Genomic DNA, 17,857 nt, shown 5'->3' with positions numbered 1-17,857 from the left:
TATCCTGTCCCCCCCTCAACCCCTCCGAGAATAACCTTGAGATTAAGGCTGCGATTGTGATTTGGAGGCCTAAGTGCATAGCCAGATCAGGACTGAATACATCCCCAACATGATTACTCTGAGGGCTGTATCCTGTCCCCCCCTCAACCCCTCCGAGAATAACCTTGAGATTAAGGCTGCGATTGTGATTTGGAGGCCTAAGTGCATAGCCAGATCAGGACTGAATACATCCCCAACATGATTACTCTGAGGGCTGTATCCTGTCCCCCCCTCAACCCCTCCGAGAATAACCTTGAGATTAAGGCTGCGATTGTGATTTGGAGGCCTAAGTGCATAGACAGATCAGGACTGAATACATCTCCAACATGATTACTCTGAGGGCTGTATCCTGTCCCCCCCTCAACCCCTCCGAGAATAACCTTGAGATTAAGGCTGCGATTGTGATTTGGAGGCCTAAGTGCATAGCCAGATCAGGACTGAATACATCCCCAACATGATTACTCTGAGGGCTGTATCCTGTCCCCCCCTCAACCCCTCCGAGAATAACCTTGAGATTAAGGCTGCGATTGTGATTTGGAGGCCTAAGTGCATAGACAGATCAGGACTGAATGCATCCCCAACATGATTACTCTGAGGGCTGTATCCTGTCCCCCCCCTCAACCCCTCCGAGAATAACCTTGAGATTAAGGCTGCGATTGTGATTTGGAGGCCTAAGTGCATAGCCAGATCAGGACTGAATACATCCCCAACATGATTACTCTGAGGGCTGTATCCTGTCCCCCCCTCAACCCCTCCGAGAATAACCTTGAGATTAAGGCTGCGATTGTGATTTGGAGGCCTAAGTGCATAGCCAGATCAGGACTGAATACATCCCCAACATGATTACTCTGAGGGCTGTATCCTGTCCCCCCCTCAACCCCTCCGAGAATAACCTTGAGATTAAGGCTGCGATTGTGATTTGGAGGCCTAAGTGCATAGCCAGATCAGGACTGAATACATCCCCAACATGATTACTCTGAGGGCTGTATCCTGTCCCCCCCTCAACCCCTCCGAGAATAACCTTGAGATTAAGGCTGTGATTGTGATTTGGAGGCCTAAGTGCATAGCCAGATCAGGACTGAATACATCCCCAACATGATTACTCTGAGGGCTGTATCCTGTCCCCCCCTCAACCCCTCCGAGAATAACCTTGAGATTAAGGCTGCGATTGTGATTTGGAGGCCTAAGTGCATAGCCAGATCAGGACTGAATACATCCCCAACATGATTACTCTGAGGGCTGTATCCTGTCCCCCCCTCAACCCCTCCGAGAATAACCTTGAGATTAAGGCTGCGATTGTGATTTGGAGGCCTAAGTGCATAGCCAGATCAGGACTGAATACATCCCCAACATGATTACTCTGAGGGCTGTATCCTGTCCCCCCCTCAACCCCTCCGAGAATAACCTTGAGATTAAGGCTGCGATTGTGATTTGGAGGCCTAAGTGCATAGACAGATCAGGACTGAATACATCTCCAACATGATTACTCTGAGGGCTGTATCCTGTCCCCCCCTCAACCCCTCCGAGAATAACCTTGAGATTAAGGCTGCGATTGTGATTTGGAGGCCTAAGTGCATAGACAGATCAGGACTGAATACATCCCCAACATGATTACTCTGAGGGCTGTATCCTGTCCCCCCCCTCAACCCCTCCGAGAATAACCTTGAGATTAAGGCTGCGATTGTGATTTGGAGGCCTAAGTGCATAGACAGATCAGGACTGAATACATCTCCAACATGATTACTCTGAGGGCTGTATCCTGTCCCCCCCTCAACCCCTCCGAGAATAACCTTGAGATTAAGGCTGCGATTGTGATTTGGAGGCCTAAGTGCATAGACAGATCAGGACTGAATACATCCCCAACATGATTACTCTGAGGGCTGTATCCTGTCCCCCCCTCAACCCCTCCGAGAATAACCTTGAGATTAAGGCTGCGATTGTGATTTGGAGGCCTAAGTGCATAGACAGATCAGGACTGAATACATCTCCAACATGATTACTCTGAGGGCTGTATCCTGTCCCCCCCTCAGCCCCTCCGAGAATAACCTTGAGATTAAGGCTGCGATTGTGATTTGGAGGCCTAAGTGCATAGCCAGATCAGGACTGAATACATCCCCAACATGATTACTCTGAGGGCTGTATCCTGTCCCCCCCCCTCAACCCCTCTGAGAATAACCTTGAGATTAAGGCTGCGATTGTGATTTGGAGGCCTAAGTGCATAGCCAGATCAGGACTGAATACATCCCCAACATGATTACTCTGAGGGCTGTATCCTGTCCCCCCCTCAACCCCTCCGAGAATAACCTTGAGATTAAGGCTGTGATTGTGATTTGGAGGCCTAAGTGCATAGCCAGATCAGGACTGAATACATCCCCAACATGATTACTCTGAGGGCTGTATCCTGTCCCCCCCTCAACCCCTCCGAGAATAACCTTGAGATTAAGGCTGCGATTGTGATTTGGAGGCCTAAGTGCATAGACAGATCAGGACTGAATACATCCCCAACATGATTACTCTGAGGGCTGTATCCTGTCCCCCCCTCAACCCCTCCGAGAATAACCTTGAGATTAAGGCTGCGATTGTGATTTGGAGGCCTAAGTGCATAGCCAGATCAGGACTGAATACATCCCCAACATGATTACTCTGAGGGCTGTATCCTGTCCCCCCCTCAACCCCTCCGAGAATAACCTTGAGATTAAGGCTGCGATTGTGATTTGGAGGCCTAAGTGCATAGACAGATCAGGACTGAATACATCCCCAACATGATTACTCTGAGGGCTGTATCCTGTCCCCCCCTCAACCCCTCCGAGAATAACCTTGAGATTAAGGCTGCGATTGTGATTTGGAGGCCTAAGTGCATAGACAGATCAGGACTGAATACATCCCCAACATGATTACTCTGAGGGCTGTATCCTGTCCCCCCCTCAACCCCTCCGAGAATAACCTTGAGATTAAGGCTGCGATTGTGATTTGGAGGCCTAAGTGCATAGACAGATCAGGACTGAATACATCCCCAACATGATTACTCTGAGGGCTGTATCCTGTCCCCCCCTCAACCCCTCCGAGAATAACCTTGAGATTAAGGCTGCGATTGTGATTTGGAGGCCTAAGTGCATAGACAGATCAGGACTGAATACATCCCCAACATGATTACTCTGAGGGCTGTATCCTGTCCCCCCCTCAACCCCTCCGAGAATAACCTTGAGATTAAGGCTGCGATTGTGATTTGGAGGCCTAAGTGCATAGACAGATCAGGACTGAATACATCCCCAACATGATTACTCTGAGGGCTGTATCCTGTCCCCCCCTCAACCCCTCCGAGAATAACCTTGAGATTAAGGCTGCGATTGTGATTTGGAGGCCTAAGTGCATAGACAGATCAGGACTGAATACATCCCCAACATGATTACTCTGAGGGCTGTATCCTGTCCCCCCCTCAACCCCTCCGAGAAGAACCTTGAGATTGAACAGGAAACAGGTGCAGCCAAAAAATATTGTAATAATGGGTGATAACAGTTACCATCGCACTAGTGTCCTGGAACCAGTGTTCCCTCTAAGCTATGTGAGCTAGCTCACAGTTTTTTTAGCTTCCAGCTCCCATATTTTTGTCTTAGCTCAGGAAGAATGGTCCCAGAGCAAACTGATTCATGCAGTAGCTCACACCTTTAATGCCAGTAGCTCACAAAGTAGAGTTTTTGCTCACAAGACTTCGCGGTGTAGAGGGAATATTGCCTGGAACACGGTATCAGTTGTAGAAAGGAAGCGGGTGACTCCATACAAGATCTAAGTGCGGTTGAGCCACTTAGAACAATGACCTGCACCAGCAACGTCAATACTTATAAATGGAAAGTTGTCCAGAAAGTCCAGTGATCTCATATGTGGTTTCAAAACAGGAAGGCTCTCCAAAATGAGATTTGTTAGAAGGAAGCTGAAAGGGGAGGGTCAAGAGTCTTCATTCTATAGAATAGTTGTGGTTTGTTAAGAGCTAGTTTGGTGTAGTGGTTAAGTGTGCGGACTCTTATCTGGGAGAACCGGGTTTGATTCCCCACTCCTCCACTTGCACCTGCTGGAATGGCCTTGGGTCAGCCATAGCTCTGGCAGAAGTTGTCCTTGAAAGGGCAGCTGCTGTGAGAGCCCTCTCCAGCCCCACCCACCTCACAGGGTGTCTGTTGTGGGGGAGGAAGGTAAAGGAGATTGTGAGCCGCTCTGAGACTCTTCGGAATGGAGGGCGGGATATAAATCCAATATCTTCTTCTTCTTCTTAAGAGACTTTCCGTCAGTGAAGCTCAGAATGCATAGCATTCCACTGGGGAAGGCAGGCTCCAAGGAGCACACACGTGGGGAGAGGGAACGCTTGGCAGCGCCCCCTAGGCCAGGTGGTGCTCTAGGGCAGCTGCCTACCTCGCCTACTGTCACGCACCAGCCGTGAATAGAGGGTTGGGATAACTTCAACCTACTCCCTCTTCCTGACAGAGATGCCTGATTTGTCTTTCATGCTGTCCCTGAGGGTGACCTGTCCCCCAGAAGCAGTGTTTTGAGGCAGTAGAGCGGACAGGGGGGAAAAAAAACAGATGTGTTTTTACTATGGTCAAACCAATGTGAAGAGATGAACAACTTTGGGATTTGCTGGTGGGAGCATCAAAATTGATAAGGAGGACTCTGCTGCTTCGGTCGTCGCAGAGTACTTTAGCCCGCTGAAGTAAGAATTGAAACTGCTTTTCTGATTTCCCCCCTCCTCTACTTAATTTCAAGATTACTAAGTTAAGGTGACCTTGCTGTAATTTTTTTTTTTGTATGTTTGTTTTCTGTCGGGAAAGGAGAAGTCGAACTGAAAGCAAACGCGTCTGGCCTGAGAAGGAGACTGCAGATTTTGTCAGTAGCATAAAAGAGCAAACTCTCAGTCAGCTATAACTTTGTGGATTAAACTTTTGCGCATATAGGAATGTTTCTGAAGGGAGGAGGGTGTTATTTTGAAATCCGAGTTTTGGAAGACTCGTGTACAGTGTTTTGTCTTGAGGGGGGGGGGAAACACCTCCCTGTAACTGAGGGAAAGACCTTTGCTTATGTTTGTAGAAACTCAGCAGTCAGTTAATGACACTTGAAGGAAGAAGAAAAGGACTTCTGTAAATTCATTGTAAATTTAGGAAGCCAAGCTCTTTGACAGAGTCATATTAAGTAAAGATTTTACGAGTGTAGGGTTGTACATCAAGTGGTCCCACAGGTAGGTGAATTATTTTATCTGTCTCTTTTGCGATAAATGTTCTTGGTTGCTTAAGGTTAAAGTGCAAAACGGTAAACCTTCTAAGGTTTTTCACAGTGACTTTGGTTTAGTTACTGCTTCACAACAAAGAAAAATCTGCAAGAAAATCTTTTTTTTTGGCGGGGGGCGGCTTTTAGCGGTATTATGTGATAATGGCTATCTCTGGGATGCTTTTGTTCATGCTTGTTTTCAGCATTGAGTCGTGCTCTTGTGAAAATAATCTGACGTCAAAGGATCTGGGCGTGTATAACAGCTGCATGTTTTAAAGCACAGGGGATAAAACTATAAACACATCTCTCTCTTGCCAGAACACCTTGTTTATGTGTACTGGGTACTAAAAGTATGATAATAATTCATCAGCAAAACTTAGTAGTCTTCCCCCCCTTTGTGGAGTTTGTACCCAATAAATCCCTGAAGCATTGGGAGAGAGGGTGATTTTTGACAAACAGTTTTTAGGTTTCTTCCAGTAAACATCTATGCTTCTTAACTCTATGGGAAGCTAGGATGTTCGGTGAATTAACGCACTTTTTGCAATACAAGACGCTATGAGAGAAGATACATTGCTTCATTCTTTATCGTTCAGTTCTTTTGATTTTGTTTATATTTAATGACCACAGGAATCTGTCTAGCGTAACCTCTGTTGATTTAAGCTCAGCTCTGACATCTTTAAGATTTTCCCGCATTCAGGCTTTTACAGTCACTCACAGCTGTGTTTTGTGTATGTTTAGATTTTCTACTAAGAGTCTTGCGCTCAAGTATCTAATTAATTCTAGGGCAGATTTGTGGGAACTGCTGCATTTACTACTTCAAGAAGTGAGCAGTGACCGGTGGCTCTCTCAATCGCACAGCAGAGCTACTGAGCCAAACTCTTCCTTCTATTGACTGAGGCTCCCCATCCCCGCCCCCCCAGTCCCTGGGGAAGGAAGGAAAGAACCAGAGCTTCCTTTGCCCAGTTCCCTGGATCCCATGGGAGAGATACAAAGAAAGCACCTTTAAGACCAATGAGTGCTAACGTTTTAAGCATGTTTTAAGTTTAAAATATATTTTATATGTCTGTGTTCGTCTGTGTCCTTTATAAAGTTTATATCTCTGCTACCTGATCTTAAATAAGTACACACATGGCCCAGCCCAACAAGGTCTCATTTTATGTCAGATCTGGCCCTCATAACAAATGAGTTTGACACCACTGCATTAGACAATATGTTAAAAATGTTAATGATCTTTTAGTACCTTGAAAATGTAATAGAAGTCCCAATATTATTACTGTAATACAGCTAAAATTTACATTGTATTTAGGGTTGCCAGCCTCCAGGTGGGGCCTGGGGATCTCTTTTACAACTGATCTCCAGCTGGCAGAAATCAGCTCCCCCGGAGAAAACGCAATCTATATTTACTTGTAGTATCCAGTGTTCCCTCTAAGCTGAGTTAGCATGAGCTAGCTCACAGATTTTTAGCTTCCAGCTCACACATTTTTGTCGTAGATCAGGAAAAATGGCCCTAGAGCACAATAATTTATGCAGCAGCTCACAACTTTAATACCAGTAGCTCACAAAATAGAATTTTTGCTCACAAGACTCTGCAGCTTAGAGGGAACATTGGTACTAGTATCTCTAGTATCTGGTACTATTAAGCTTGAGAGTCATGGAGTAAAAGGACAGGTCCTCTTGTGGATCAAAAACTGGCTAATTAATAGGAAGCGGAGAGTGAGTATAAATGGGCAGTCTTCGCAATGGAGGACGGTAAACAGTGGGGTGCCGCAGGGCTCAGTACTGGGTCCCATGCTCTTTAACTTGTTCATAAATGATTTGGAGTTGGGAGTGAGCAGTGAAGTGGCCAAGTTTGCAGATGACACTAAATTGTGCAGGGTGGTGAGAACCAGAGAGGATTGTGAGGCATTCCAAAGGGATCTGTTGAGGCTGGGTGAGTGGGCGTCAACATGGCAGATGAGGTTCAATGTGGCCAAGTGCAAAGTAATGCACATTGGAGCCAAGAATCCCAGCTACAAATACAAGTTGATGGGGTGTGAACTGGCAGAGACTGACCAAGAGAGTGATCTTGGGGTCGTGGTAGAGAACTCACTGAAAATGTCAAGATAGTGTGCGATTGCAATAAAAAAAGCCATTATTAGGAAGGGAATTGAAAACAAATCAGCCAGTATCATAATGCTCCTGTATAAATCGATGGTGTGGTCTCATTTGGAGTACAGTGTGCAATTCTGGTCACTGCACCTCAAAAAGGATATTATACAAGGACTCATGGGCATTCAATGAAATTGCTAAGCAGTCAGGTTAAAACGGATAAAAGGAAGTACTTCTTCACCCAAAGGGTGATTAACATGTGGAATTCCCTGCCACAGGAGGTGGTGGCGGCTACAAGCATAGGCAGCTTCAAGAGGGGGTTAGATAAAAATATGGAGTAGAGGTCCATCAGTGGCTATTAGCCACAGTGTGTATACCGTATTTTTCGGTCCATAAGGCGCTCCGGACCATAGGACGCACCTTACTCCTGGGGGGCGATCTGCTGCCTCTGCCTCCGATCCGGCGCTTCCCCCGCGCCTGCCTGCCTGGCTCCATCTTTTTCGGGCAAGCGCTGGGATCGCTCCACATGGCCCCACCGCAAACCCAGCGCTTCGCAAGCGCCGGCTGCGGAGGGGGCAGCGTGCTTCCTCCTTGTCTGTCTGCCTGGCTCCACCTCTGATGCTTAAAGCAAGCGCTGGGATCTCTCCCTCCGCCCTTAGTGCTTGCTTTAAGCATCACAGATGAAGCCAGGCACACAGGCAAAGAGGAAGCACCAGCCCCCTCCGCAAACCCAGCGCTTCGCGAGTGCCGGCTGTGAAGAGGGCAGCGTGCTTCCTCCTTGTCTGTCTGCCTGGCTCCACCTCTGATGTTTAAAGCAAGCACTGGGATCGCTCCCTCCGCCCTCCAATCCCAGCGCTTGCTTTAAACATCAGACCTTTTTTCCACATGTATTTTTTGAAAATGTTATTTATTTTTTATACAAATTAAATGATAGCCTTACAGTTGTGGGTGGGCCCCCTATGTCTTCTAGCATCCAGTATTTTTAGACTCAGTCCGCCACTGGCAGTGAGCTCCTACCTGCCACAAATTTTGTTAGTCTTTATGGTGCAGTACTGCAGTCGGAGCCCTCTGCTCACGACCTGAGTTCGATCCCAGCAGAAGCTGGTTCAGGTATCCGGCTCAGGTTGACTCAGCCTTCTGTCCTTCTGAGGTCGGTAAAATGAGTAACCAGCTTGCTGGGGGGAAAGTGTAGATCAGGGGTGGCCAACAGTAGCTCTCCCATGCTGGCTGGGGCTGATGGAAGTGGTGGTCTAGATGATTGGGGAAAGCAATGGCAAACTACCCCGTAAAAAGTCTGCCGTGAAAACGTTGTGAAAGCAATGTCACCCGAGAGTCGGAAACGACTGGTGCTCGCACAGCGGACTACCTTTACCTTTTAAGGTGCTACTGGATTCTTGCACTTTTCTACTGTTTTAATTACTGCAAAAGGTGAGGGGTGGACCGCAGACCCATTATTTTCTGCACTCCCCAACCTGAAATTGCAATCTGCGCTCTCTGTCTTTCCCAACCAGGAAGGTAGACACATCCTCTGAGAGGAGTCAAGCTTCCTTCATCCTTGCTGTTGTACTCTGTGGTTGTCTGCAAGATATACTAAAACATTTTTGACATTTCAGAAGCTTTTATTCCTGAATATCTTTGTGATATTTGAAAAAAAAAAATTGGGTTGATGTTTTGTGATTCTATTTTTGTCTAACCGATGGAGCAGTTGAGACGCTGTTTTAGGGCTAACTTTCTGCGAGACTGGCTTCGGATTGTGATTGGTATTACGGTTGACGCTTTAATGATGTTTGCGAAGCTTTCAAGGTAGATTTCAAGTATAGCCTACTCGGAGCTCGTGAATCTTCCTTTGGATTTGTGTCTCAAAACTTGATGGATGACCCTGGCCAGGATAGCTCAGGCAAGCCCGACCTCATCAGATCTCAGAAGCTAAGCAGGGCCAACACTGGCAAGGACTTGGATGGGAGGCCTTGAAGGAATACCAGGGCTGGGAGGCAGAGGCAGGTGATAAAAGATGCCCCTCTGAAAAATGTCCTAGCCCCACTAAGGGTTTCCAGAAGCCACTATGATGTCCAGGCATGCAATCATGCATGCAGACACACACACACACACACACTATTTTTTTAAAAAAAGAAACTTGATGTATTTATTTATTTTATTCAATTTATATCCCGCCTTCCCCATGAAAGCAAGCTCAGAGCGGCTTACACACTCATGTAAATACATGGAACATAAAACCGCATTAAGATATAAATAAGAAACAAGACCAGGGCTGGAATTCTAGCAGGAGCTCCTTTGCATCTTAGGCCACACACCCCTGATGTAGCCAGTCCTCCAAGAGCTTACAAAAAAAGAGCCTTGTAATCTCTTGGAGGATTGGCTACATCAGGGGGTGTGTGGCCTAATATGCATAGGAGCTGCTACTAGAATTCCACCCCAGGACTATAGTGTGACCGCTATCCCTTCCTTGCCTTGTAATAACTTGAATCTTGCCTAAGGAGTAGGCAGATTCAGATGCTTCAGGAAGTTCTGAAGATGAGGAGGATCTTGCCCTTATCCTAACACTCCATAAGAACATAAGAGAAGCCATGTTGGATCAGGCCAATAGCCCATCCAACACTCTGTGTCACACAGTGGCAAAAAAAAATTATATATATATATATAATTTTTTTTTTGCCACTGATGGACCTCTGCTCCATAAGAGAAAATTAAGCAAAATTTAATTATTTGTTTAAATATTTATGTTATCCTTTTGGCTCAAGCTTTGAAGCCTTTTTCCAACTGAAGTGACTCCCCCATTCACTATATTCATTTTCTAGAACCTTAAATGTGTAATAGTATGCATATGAAACTGGTCGGACTCTATATACAATCAGATGATTGGTGCATTTAATCCTGTACTGTCTACTTTAGCTTTCAAAGGTCTTGTCCAGGGGTGGAATTCTAGCAGGAGCTCCTTTGCATATTAGGCCACACACCCCTGATGTAGCCAATCCTTCAAGAGCTTACAAGGCTCTCTTTTCTAAGCTCTTGGAGGACTGGCTACATAGGGGTGTGTGGCCTAATATGCAAAGGAGCTCCTGCTAGAATTCCACCTCTGGTCTTGTCCATCTCTGCTATCTTTTAACAGGACCTTAGAGCTTGGAATCTCACATGTGCAAAGCACGATCTCTCTAGCACAGTACCGTAGTAGGCCCTCCCCCCAGTACTCGAAGTGCATATCCATATCATAGTGTGCTGTAGGGTAGATCTCCTGGTAGGCAGCCAATAAGCAAAGGGCTTACAAAACAGTTCTGGCAAGGGGTATTAGTTCATTCTTTTGTCAGTAGACAACTTGTAGGATTATTCCTTAACAGAATGGGTGTGGTTTTGATCAACAATGACTTTAAAAAAAAACAACAACGCCATGACTGCAATCCAAAGAAGTGAGTCACATGTATGGCAGGGAACCCTATGCGTGACTAGACTTTTTCACTTTATTTTTCTGCCAATGAGGCAAGCCACTGCTCAGGCTTCTCTTCAACAGTGGCTCATAAGGAGTGAACAACGACCTGGCAGCCTCACCTATGTTTATTGCTTCCTTGGAGTTCCACCCCTTGTTTTCACTGGTCAAAGAGCCAGTTTGGTGTGGTGGTTAAGTGTGCGGACTCTTATCTGGGAGAACCGGGTTTGATTCCCCACTCCTCCACTTGTAGCTGCTGGATGGCCTTGGGTCAGCCATCGCTCTGGCAGAGGTTGTCCTTGAAAGGGCAGCTGCTGTGAGAGCCCTCTCAGCCCCACCCACCTCACAGGATGTCTGTTGTGGGGGGGAGAAGATATAGGACAGGGGTGGCCAATGGTAGCTCTCCAGATGTTTTTTGCCTACAACTCCAATCAGCCCCAGCCAACATGGCTGATGGCTGGGGCTGATGGGAGTTGTAGGCAAAAAAACATCTGGAGAGTTACCGTTGGCCACTCCTGATATAGGAGATTGTAAGCCGCTCTGAGTCTCTGATTCAGAGAGAAGGACTGGATATAAATCTGCGGTCCTTCTTCAACGTGGCATTAGGAACATAGTTTCATAAGGACAATTCGTCCCTTTCCTCTAATGGTGGTTTTCACTTGGAGAGCAATATCTCGATAAATGGATGCAGATGGAAAGGGCAGGGAGAAGTTTTCTTTGGGGGAGTCCTTGTCTCCCTCCTTTCCACCCTTTAATAACGCTAGAGATCATAGTTACAAAGTGAATTACGACCAGCAGTGCAGAACTAAAAGCCTAACTCTTGATTTGCTTCCTTGCATGCAGCTCTTCTTTGGAATGTCAGTGCAACTGGAAAAAGAAAGCTAATGTTTTGGTTGAGCTTCCTGTCCCCAAGCGCCTTTATGTATACAGTCTTTTAAGACTGACCTATCCAAAATCCCTGTGGCATCCCTGATTCTTCACAAGCTGAAATAAACAGGGATTCTGTTCTATCCAAGATGTTGGCCATGAGGGGGGGCATGACAAATTTGGAGAAACAGGTTGTCAGGATTTGGATGGTGAGGATTGTGCTGTATACCGTTGCTGCTTTATATTTGCTGCGCAACACCTGGATCAATTTCGTCCTAGGCTTGTTCCGGGTGGAGAGCCCTTTTGCTCCCGGGGCTTCTCTCCATTTTCGCACAAGTTGCCCCGGAGCTGTGCGTTGGCGCACCGCTATTCCGCAGCAAGCGAGATCCTCTGGCAAGCGGTTTCTGCTTGCTGCAGAAAAGCGGCGCGCCAGCTAGCAGCTCTGCAGCACTTTATGCAAAAATGGAGAGAAGCCCGGGGGGGGGGGGCAAAAGGGCTCTCCCCCCGGAACAAGCCCTAGTGTGAAATCAGTCCTGGTTTTTAAGCATTGTGGGGTGTTGGGTTTTTTTTTTTTGTATTTTGTTATACTTCTAAATTCTTAGTGATTCCAGAACGGTAGCATGGAACCCATCAGTGACTTGCAGAATTGTTATGCTTAAGTTGTCACGCTTTTGACTGTGAAGTGTTGTGGGATGGGCAATTCTGTGCCAGGGGTTGAAATGTGGAAATCATTTGAGTCAAGGATCGACTCAACAACAGACTCTGATGAAACGTTTTGGATCTCCTGATGTGATGATTACATCATGGGTTATAACTCCCCAACTTTAGAGGCTGTTTTCTGGCTTTGATGGGCCTTCACTGGACCTCCAGTCAATACAACTTGACAGTGATTTCGGGGTTGTCGCCTTGTCTCCTTTCTGCAGTAATGGGGAAAGACGGAAAAGGACGTCTTCGGTCTGCAGCAACGACTCCGTAAATGCTGGTGGAATCGCTCTTACCCCTCGCCGGATCTCCTGGCGACAGCGAATATTCCTCAGGGTAGCATCGCCCATGAAGAAATCTTCCTCGGCGATGCAAAATCAAGGTCTGTGTACATCAAGAGACGCTAAAATTCTTATCTCCAGTTTTTAATAATCTGAATTACAATACTATATTGTTTGCTGTCTCAGGGTCCCTATTTGAGTGGAAAGGTGGCATGTGAATGTTTTGAATAAATAAACAGGTGGGGGCAGAGGATCCCCCAGTTTGGAGACCCTCCCCCCTCCTCAGGGTCATCAGAAAGCCAGGAGGGGGAGGGAAATGTCTACTTTGCACTCCATTATTCCCTATGGAGACCAATTCCCATAGGAATTGATCCACAGTCATCTGGAGCTCCGGGGGGGGGCTGTTTTTTGAGTTAGAGGCATGACATTTGCAGCATAGCATCCTGTGCCTCTCCTCAAAACACCCTACAAGTTTAAAAAAGATGGGGTCAGGGGGTTCAATTTTGTGAGCCCCAAAATAAGGTGCCCCTATCCATTATTTCCAACAGAGGGGAAGGCATTTAAAAGGTGTGCAGTCCCTTAAATTTGATGGCCAGAACTCCCTTTGGGGTTCAATTATGCTTGTCACACCCTTGCTCCTGACTCCACCCCTACGATCTCCTGGCTCCGCCCCCAAAGTCCCCTGATATTTCTTGAATTGGAGCTGGCAGCCCTAGTTGGGCTCCTCAGTGCAGCCAGATAGATTTCTTATAATGCCTGTGTATACGATTGCAGTTTAGTGTGTGTGCGTGTGTGTGCTATTGCTAGTTATTTTACAGTGATGTTAGTAGACATTGTGCTCTACAACAGAAATAAAAAGCAGAACCACAACAAAATCCATGCTCCAAATAACTTACAATCCACAGTGGGGAGGGGGGGGTGAGCGAGAAAGGGAAGGATGGATTTGAGCAGTCGCACACACGTATCGTTGTCTTGTTCAGTAAAACCGCGAAAAGTATGAGCAGGCTGGGAGATCATGTACGTATTTCTGTCGGGGCGACAGAACTGCGAGGTGGCAGTGGGGTTAATCCGTGGCTAATGCGCAATTCATTGCAGATGGAGGGGACGGGAGTGACTTGTTACCCCTGTCTCCCCTTGCGCCATCTTTGGAAGAGGACCCCCTGGCTTCCATATTGCAAAACGACGATGCCCAAGATAAAACGGGGGAGAAGAAGAACTCGGAAGAGCTGCAGAGTCTGTGGAGGAAAGCGATCCATCAACAAATACTGCTGCTCCGAATGGAAAAAGAAAACCAGAAATTGGAAGGTTAGTAAAGGTTAAGAGTCCAGCTCAGTTGTACCTGGTCTTGGCAGGATCTAGGGCTTATTGTTTGAGCAAGATCACAGTTCCTGCTGGGCTTTTCCTGCACAAAACAATAGTGACGCCGGGTGTGGCCTAATATGCAAATGAGTTCCTGCTGGGCTTTTTCTACAAGTAAAGCCCTGGCAGGGACAGAAGTCCAACGTGCAACTAATGGTGTGGATCCTAAGGATCCTTCCTACAGCTCAAGCGATTCTTCTGTTGGAGGAAGTGCCACTTAAGTTGGAGGAAGTCTTCAGAAATTTGTTCAGCTGAGAGGCAGGATAAGGAGCAGGATCTACCCCAATGAATCTCCTTTGGAATCTGCACCATATCTTATTGGCTAGTTCCATTTTACCTGCCAAATCCATCTTTCTTCCCAGCAAGACAGTTGGATCTTAGCTGGGAACCCCATGACAAGTTCAGTAGCTTCACCTGTGCTTTATGTAATAATAATAATAATAATACTTTTTATTTGTATCCCGCCCTCCCCGCCAGGGCAGGCTCAGGGCGGCTCACAGCATAGGAATACAATATACAGCAACAGTTATAATTATAAAATCATTAAAACAATTTACAAGTTATATTAAAATTAACATTATGGTGCTATAAACATTAGGTCTTCAGTAAGGTTCAGTAGCTAAAAACATATCCAGCGGCACTTTCTTGGCTTGGCATTAGGTGAAGGCTATTTTGAAGAGGTAGGTCTTACAGGCCCTGCGGAATTGATCTAAACATCGTAGGGCCCATTCCTCTTCTGGGAGTTGATTCCACAGCAGTGGAGCTGCAATGGAGAAGGCCCGATCCCGGGTGGTCTTCAATCTGGCCTCCCTTGGCCCAGGGATATTCAGCTGGTTCTTTCCAGCTGACCTCAGTGCTCTCTGGAGCTCATATGGGGAGAGACGGTCCCTCAGTCTCCCCCCCCCCCCAATACGACCTGTGAGTGAACCCCAGAACATACAACCAGAATCCTCTGCAGTTTTCATGGCGGGTGAAGTGAAATAAGAAATCTTAAAGGTGGGCATCTTGAAAACAATTGTCCTGGCACACTCTGTTCATAATTGTTTGGGCCATCGATGCCAAATGCATGGCTGTATCACTTAAAATTGAATTACTGAGACAAATTAGACCAGAGGTGTTGAACTCATTTTTATTATGAGGGCTGGATCTGACATAAATGTGTCTTTGTTGGGCCGGGCCATATGTGTACCTATTTAAGATTAGGTAGCAGAGATAGAAACTTTATAAAGGACACAGACAAAAACAATTAAATATATTTTTTAAAAACTTAAAAACATGCTTAAAATGTTAGCACTTGTTGGTCTTAAAGGTGCTATCTTTGTATTTCTCCCATGGGATCCAGGGAACTGGGCAAAGGAAGCTCTGGCTCTTTCCTTCCTTCCCCAGGGGACTGGGGGAGGGGGGGAGCCTCAGCCAATATAAGGAAGAGAGGCTTGGCTCAGTAGCTCTGCTGTATGTTTGAGAGAGCCTGGAAAAACTAGCTCAGCCTCCCCCGCTTCCTCCCCAAGGGAGGAGTTTCAGCCAATGGAGAAAATAGAGGTTTTGCTCTGTAGCTCCCGTGCAATTGAGCAAGCCTTGCAAAGCAAACTTATGCAGAAGGAAGCAAGAAAGAGAGAGAGAGAAGGAAGCAGATGACAGCCAGCTGCTTGGAGGCCTGATAGGAGCCCTTTGGAGGCATGATTTGGCCTCCAGACTGCATGTTTGATACCCCTAATTTAGACTATAAGCTTCCTCTTTTCTGTACCCAAGTTACTGAGGGCCTTAACCTTGAAATTACTCCCTTCCTGCCTTCCTTTTGTCTCTCACACACACATTCTTACACTCTCACATGCACACTTGTTCTCTCTCACATGCACATCCACACACTCAAACACATATTTTCTCTCTCTCTCATATACACATTTTACACGAAACATATCACCAAAATACTAATAAAATATTTCTTCCTAATGCTGTCGAGGAGGCTTTGAACGATGACTGTGTTGTTTTTACAGAAGGTAAGATGCATGTAGAGAGAATCTTTTTTCTGTTTGTCTCAACACCACCTCCATTCTTTTGTGTGTTTCAAAACATTGTAGTAAGTTTAATAATAATCCCTGCTGCAACCTGAAATCTCTGAGGGGTGAGATGAAAAATAGGAATTTTATACCATCATTCATGTTCCTCAGAATAGTATCCCCCCCTAGTAAATTCTGTTTCATAAAGAACATTTATCAAGCAAAAGGATGGGTGCTGAGGGCAGGCAGAAGTCTCGTGTTATGTTGGTCCAACTGAGTGATTAATTGCACTGGGCTTTTCACTCAGTACTATACCTCAGGGATTCTAGCTGAGGTGAAATCAGGAGTGGACTGAGGGTTTAATGTTTGTGCTCCAGCTTTTCTCCTCTCCTCCCTTACCAGCCATATTTGGAAATTAAAGATATTGTATTTACTGAACATAATGTTGCCTTGACACAGAGGGCCTAGCTGCGTGTTTTGACTTACAATATCCTCAGGTCTGCCAGAAGGACATTCAGTCAGATGTAGCTTGTGTGTTCTGCATTCAGAACGCAACGACCAGCTGCACGGGGAGTCCTTGGGAATTGGGACTCTGATGTGCAGGGAAATGGGTTCACGCGTCTTCCCTGTGCTGTTTTCTTGGCTCAAAGCAGCCTCTGGGGGCACCAGAGAACCGGGGTTGTCTAATGATCAGTGTGTCAGACTAGTACAGGAGTGGCCAAACTGTGGCTCGGGAGTCACATGTGGCTCTTTCACAGATATTATGTGGCTCTTGAAGCCCCCACCACCCTGTTGGAGAAGACATTTGCCTGGCAGCTTGGAGAATGCATTTAGAGTTAAAGTTGCTTTCTTTCCACCTAACTCTCCCCTCCATCAGCTGCCCTGAGCCTGTCAGGGGAGGGCGGGATATAAATCTGATAAAATAAAATAAAACCTTCCTTCCTTCTTTCCTCCCTCAAACAGCAGCTCTCAAACATTTGACATTCATGTCTTGTGGCTCTCAAATATTTGACATTTATTCTATGTGGCTCTTGCATTAAGCACGTTTAGTCACCCCTGGACTGAAGGGGTGACCCAGGTTTGAATTCCCAGTCTGTCATGGAAGCTACATGCTCTCAGCCTAATCTCTTTTGTGGTTGTTATGGGTTGCTGTGGGCAGTGTGTCCCCCTGCCCCACTCCTTCTTAATTACTGAAATGGCCACCCCTTGCAGCTTCTTTGGTACTTGAAAAGGCACAGAGGGGAGGGGGGGAAGAGCACCACTGACCTTTGTTGCAGCATGGAGGGACGGTGGCTCAGTGGTAGAGCATCTGCTTGGTAAGCAGAAGGTCCCAGGTTCAATCCCCGGCATCTCCAACTAAAAAGGGTCCAGGTAAATAGGTGTGAAAAACCTCAGCTTGAGACCCTGGAGAGCCACTGCCAGTCTGAGTAGACAAGACTGACTTTGATGGACCCAGGGTCTGATTCAGTATAAGGCAGCTCCATATGTTCATATGTCTGGGGAAGGACACTGGCTCGGTGGCAGAGCATCTGCTTGGTAAGCAGAAGGTCCCAGGTTCAGTCCCCAGCATCTCCAACTAAAAAGGGTCCAGGCAAATCGGCGTGAAAAACCCCAACTGGAGACCCTGGAGAGCCACTAAAGGGGAGGGACAGTGGCTCAGTGGTAGAGCATCTGCTTGGGAAGCAGAAGGTCCCAGGTTCAATCCCCGGCATCTCTAACTAAAAAAGGTCCAGGCAAATCGGCATGAAAAACCTCAGCTTGAGACGCTGGAGAGCCACTGCCAGTCTGAGTAGACAATACTGACTTGGATGGACCTAGGGTCTGATTCAGTATAA

General features: G+C 46.6%; 1 protein-coding gene across 3 annotated transcripts in view; it reads left to right on the top strand.

The window, feature by feature from the left end:
• The window catches only part of TBC1D4 (TBC1 domain family member 4), a 126,095-nt gene that overhangs the window by 86,826 nt on the left and 21,412 nt on the right, over positions 1-17,857 (top strand). For all 3 annotated transcript variants that reach the window (XM_060233586.1, XM_060233584.1, XM_060233583.1), the window contains 2 exons: positions 12,607-12,767; positions 13,762-13,971. In XM_060233586.1, the coding sequence (XP_060089569.1) occupies positions 12,607-12,767; positions 13,762-13,971 (371 nt within the window). The remainder of the gene's footprint in view (positions 1-12,606; positions 12,768-13,761; positions 13,972-17,857) is intronic.

This window comes from Heteronotia binoei, chromosome 3 (assembly GCF_032191835.1).
Source record: "Heteronotia binoei isolate CCM8104 ecotype False Entrance Well chromosome 3, APGP_CSIRO_Hbin_v1, whole genome shotgun sequence".
In the NCBI taxonomy this organism is placed as follows: Eukaryota; Metazoa; Chordata; class Lepidosauria; order Squamata; family Gekkonidae; genus Heteronotia; species Heteronotia binoei.
This window is presented reverse-complemented; position numbering and strand designations above follow the sequence as displayed.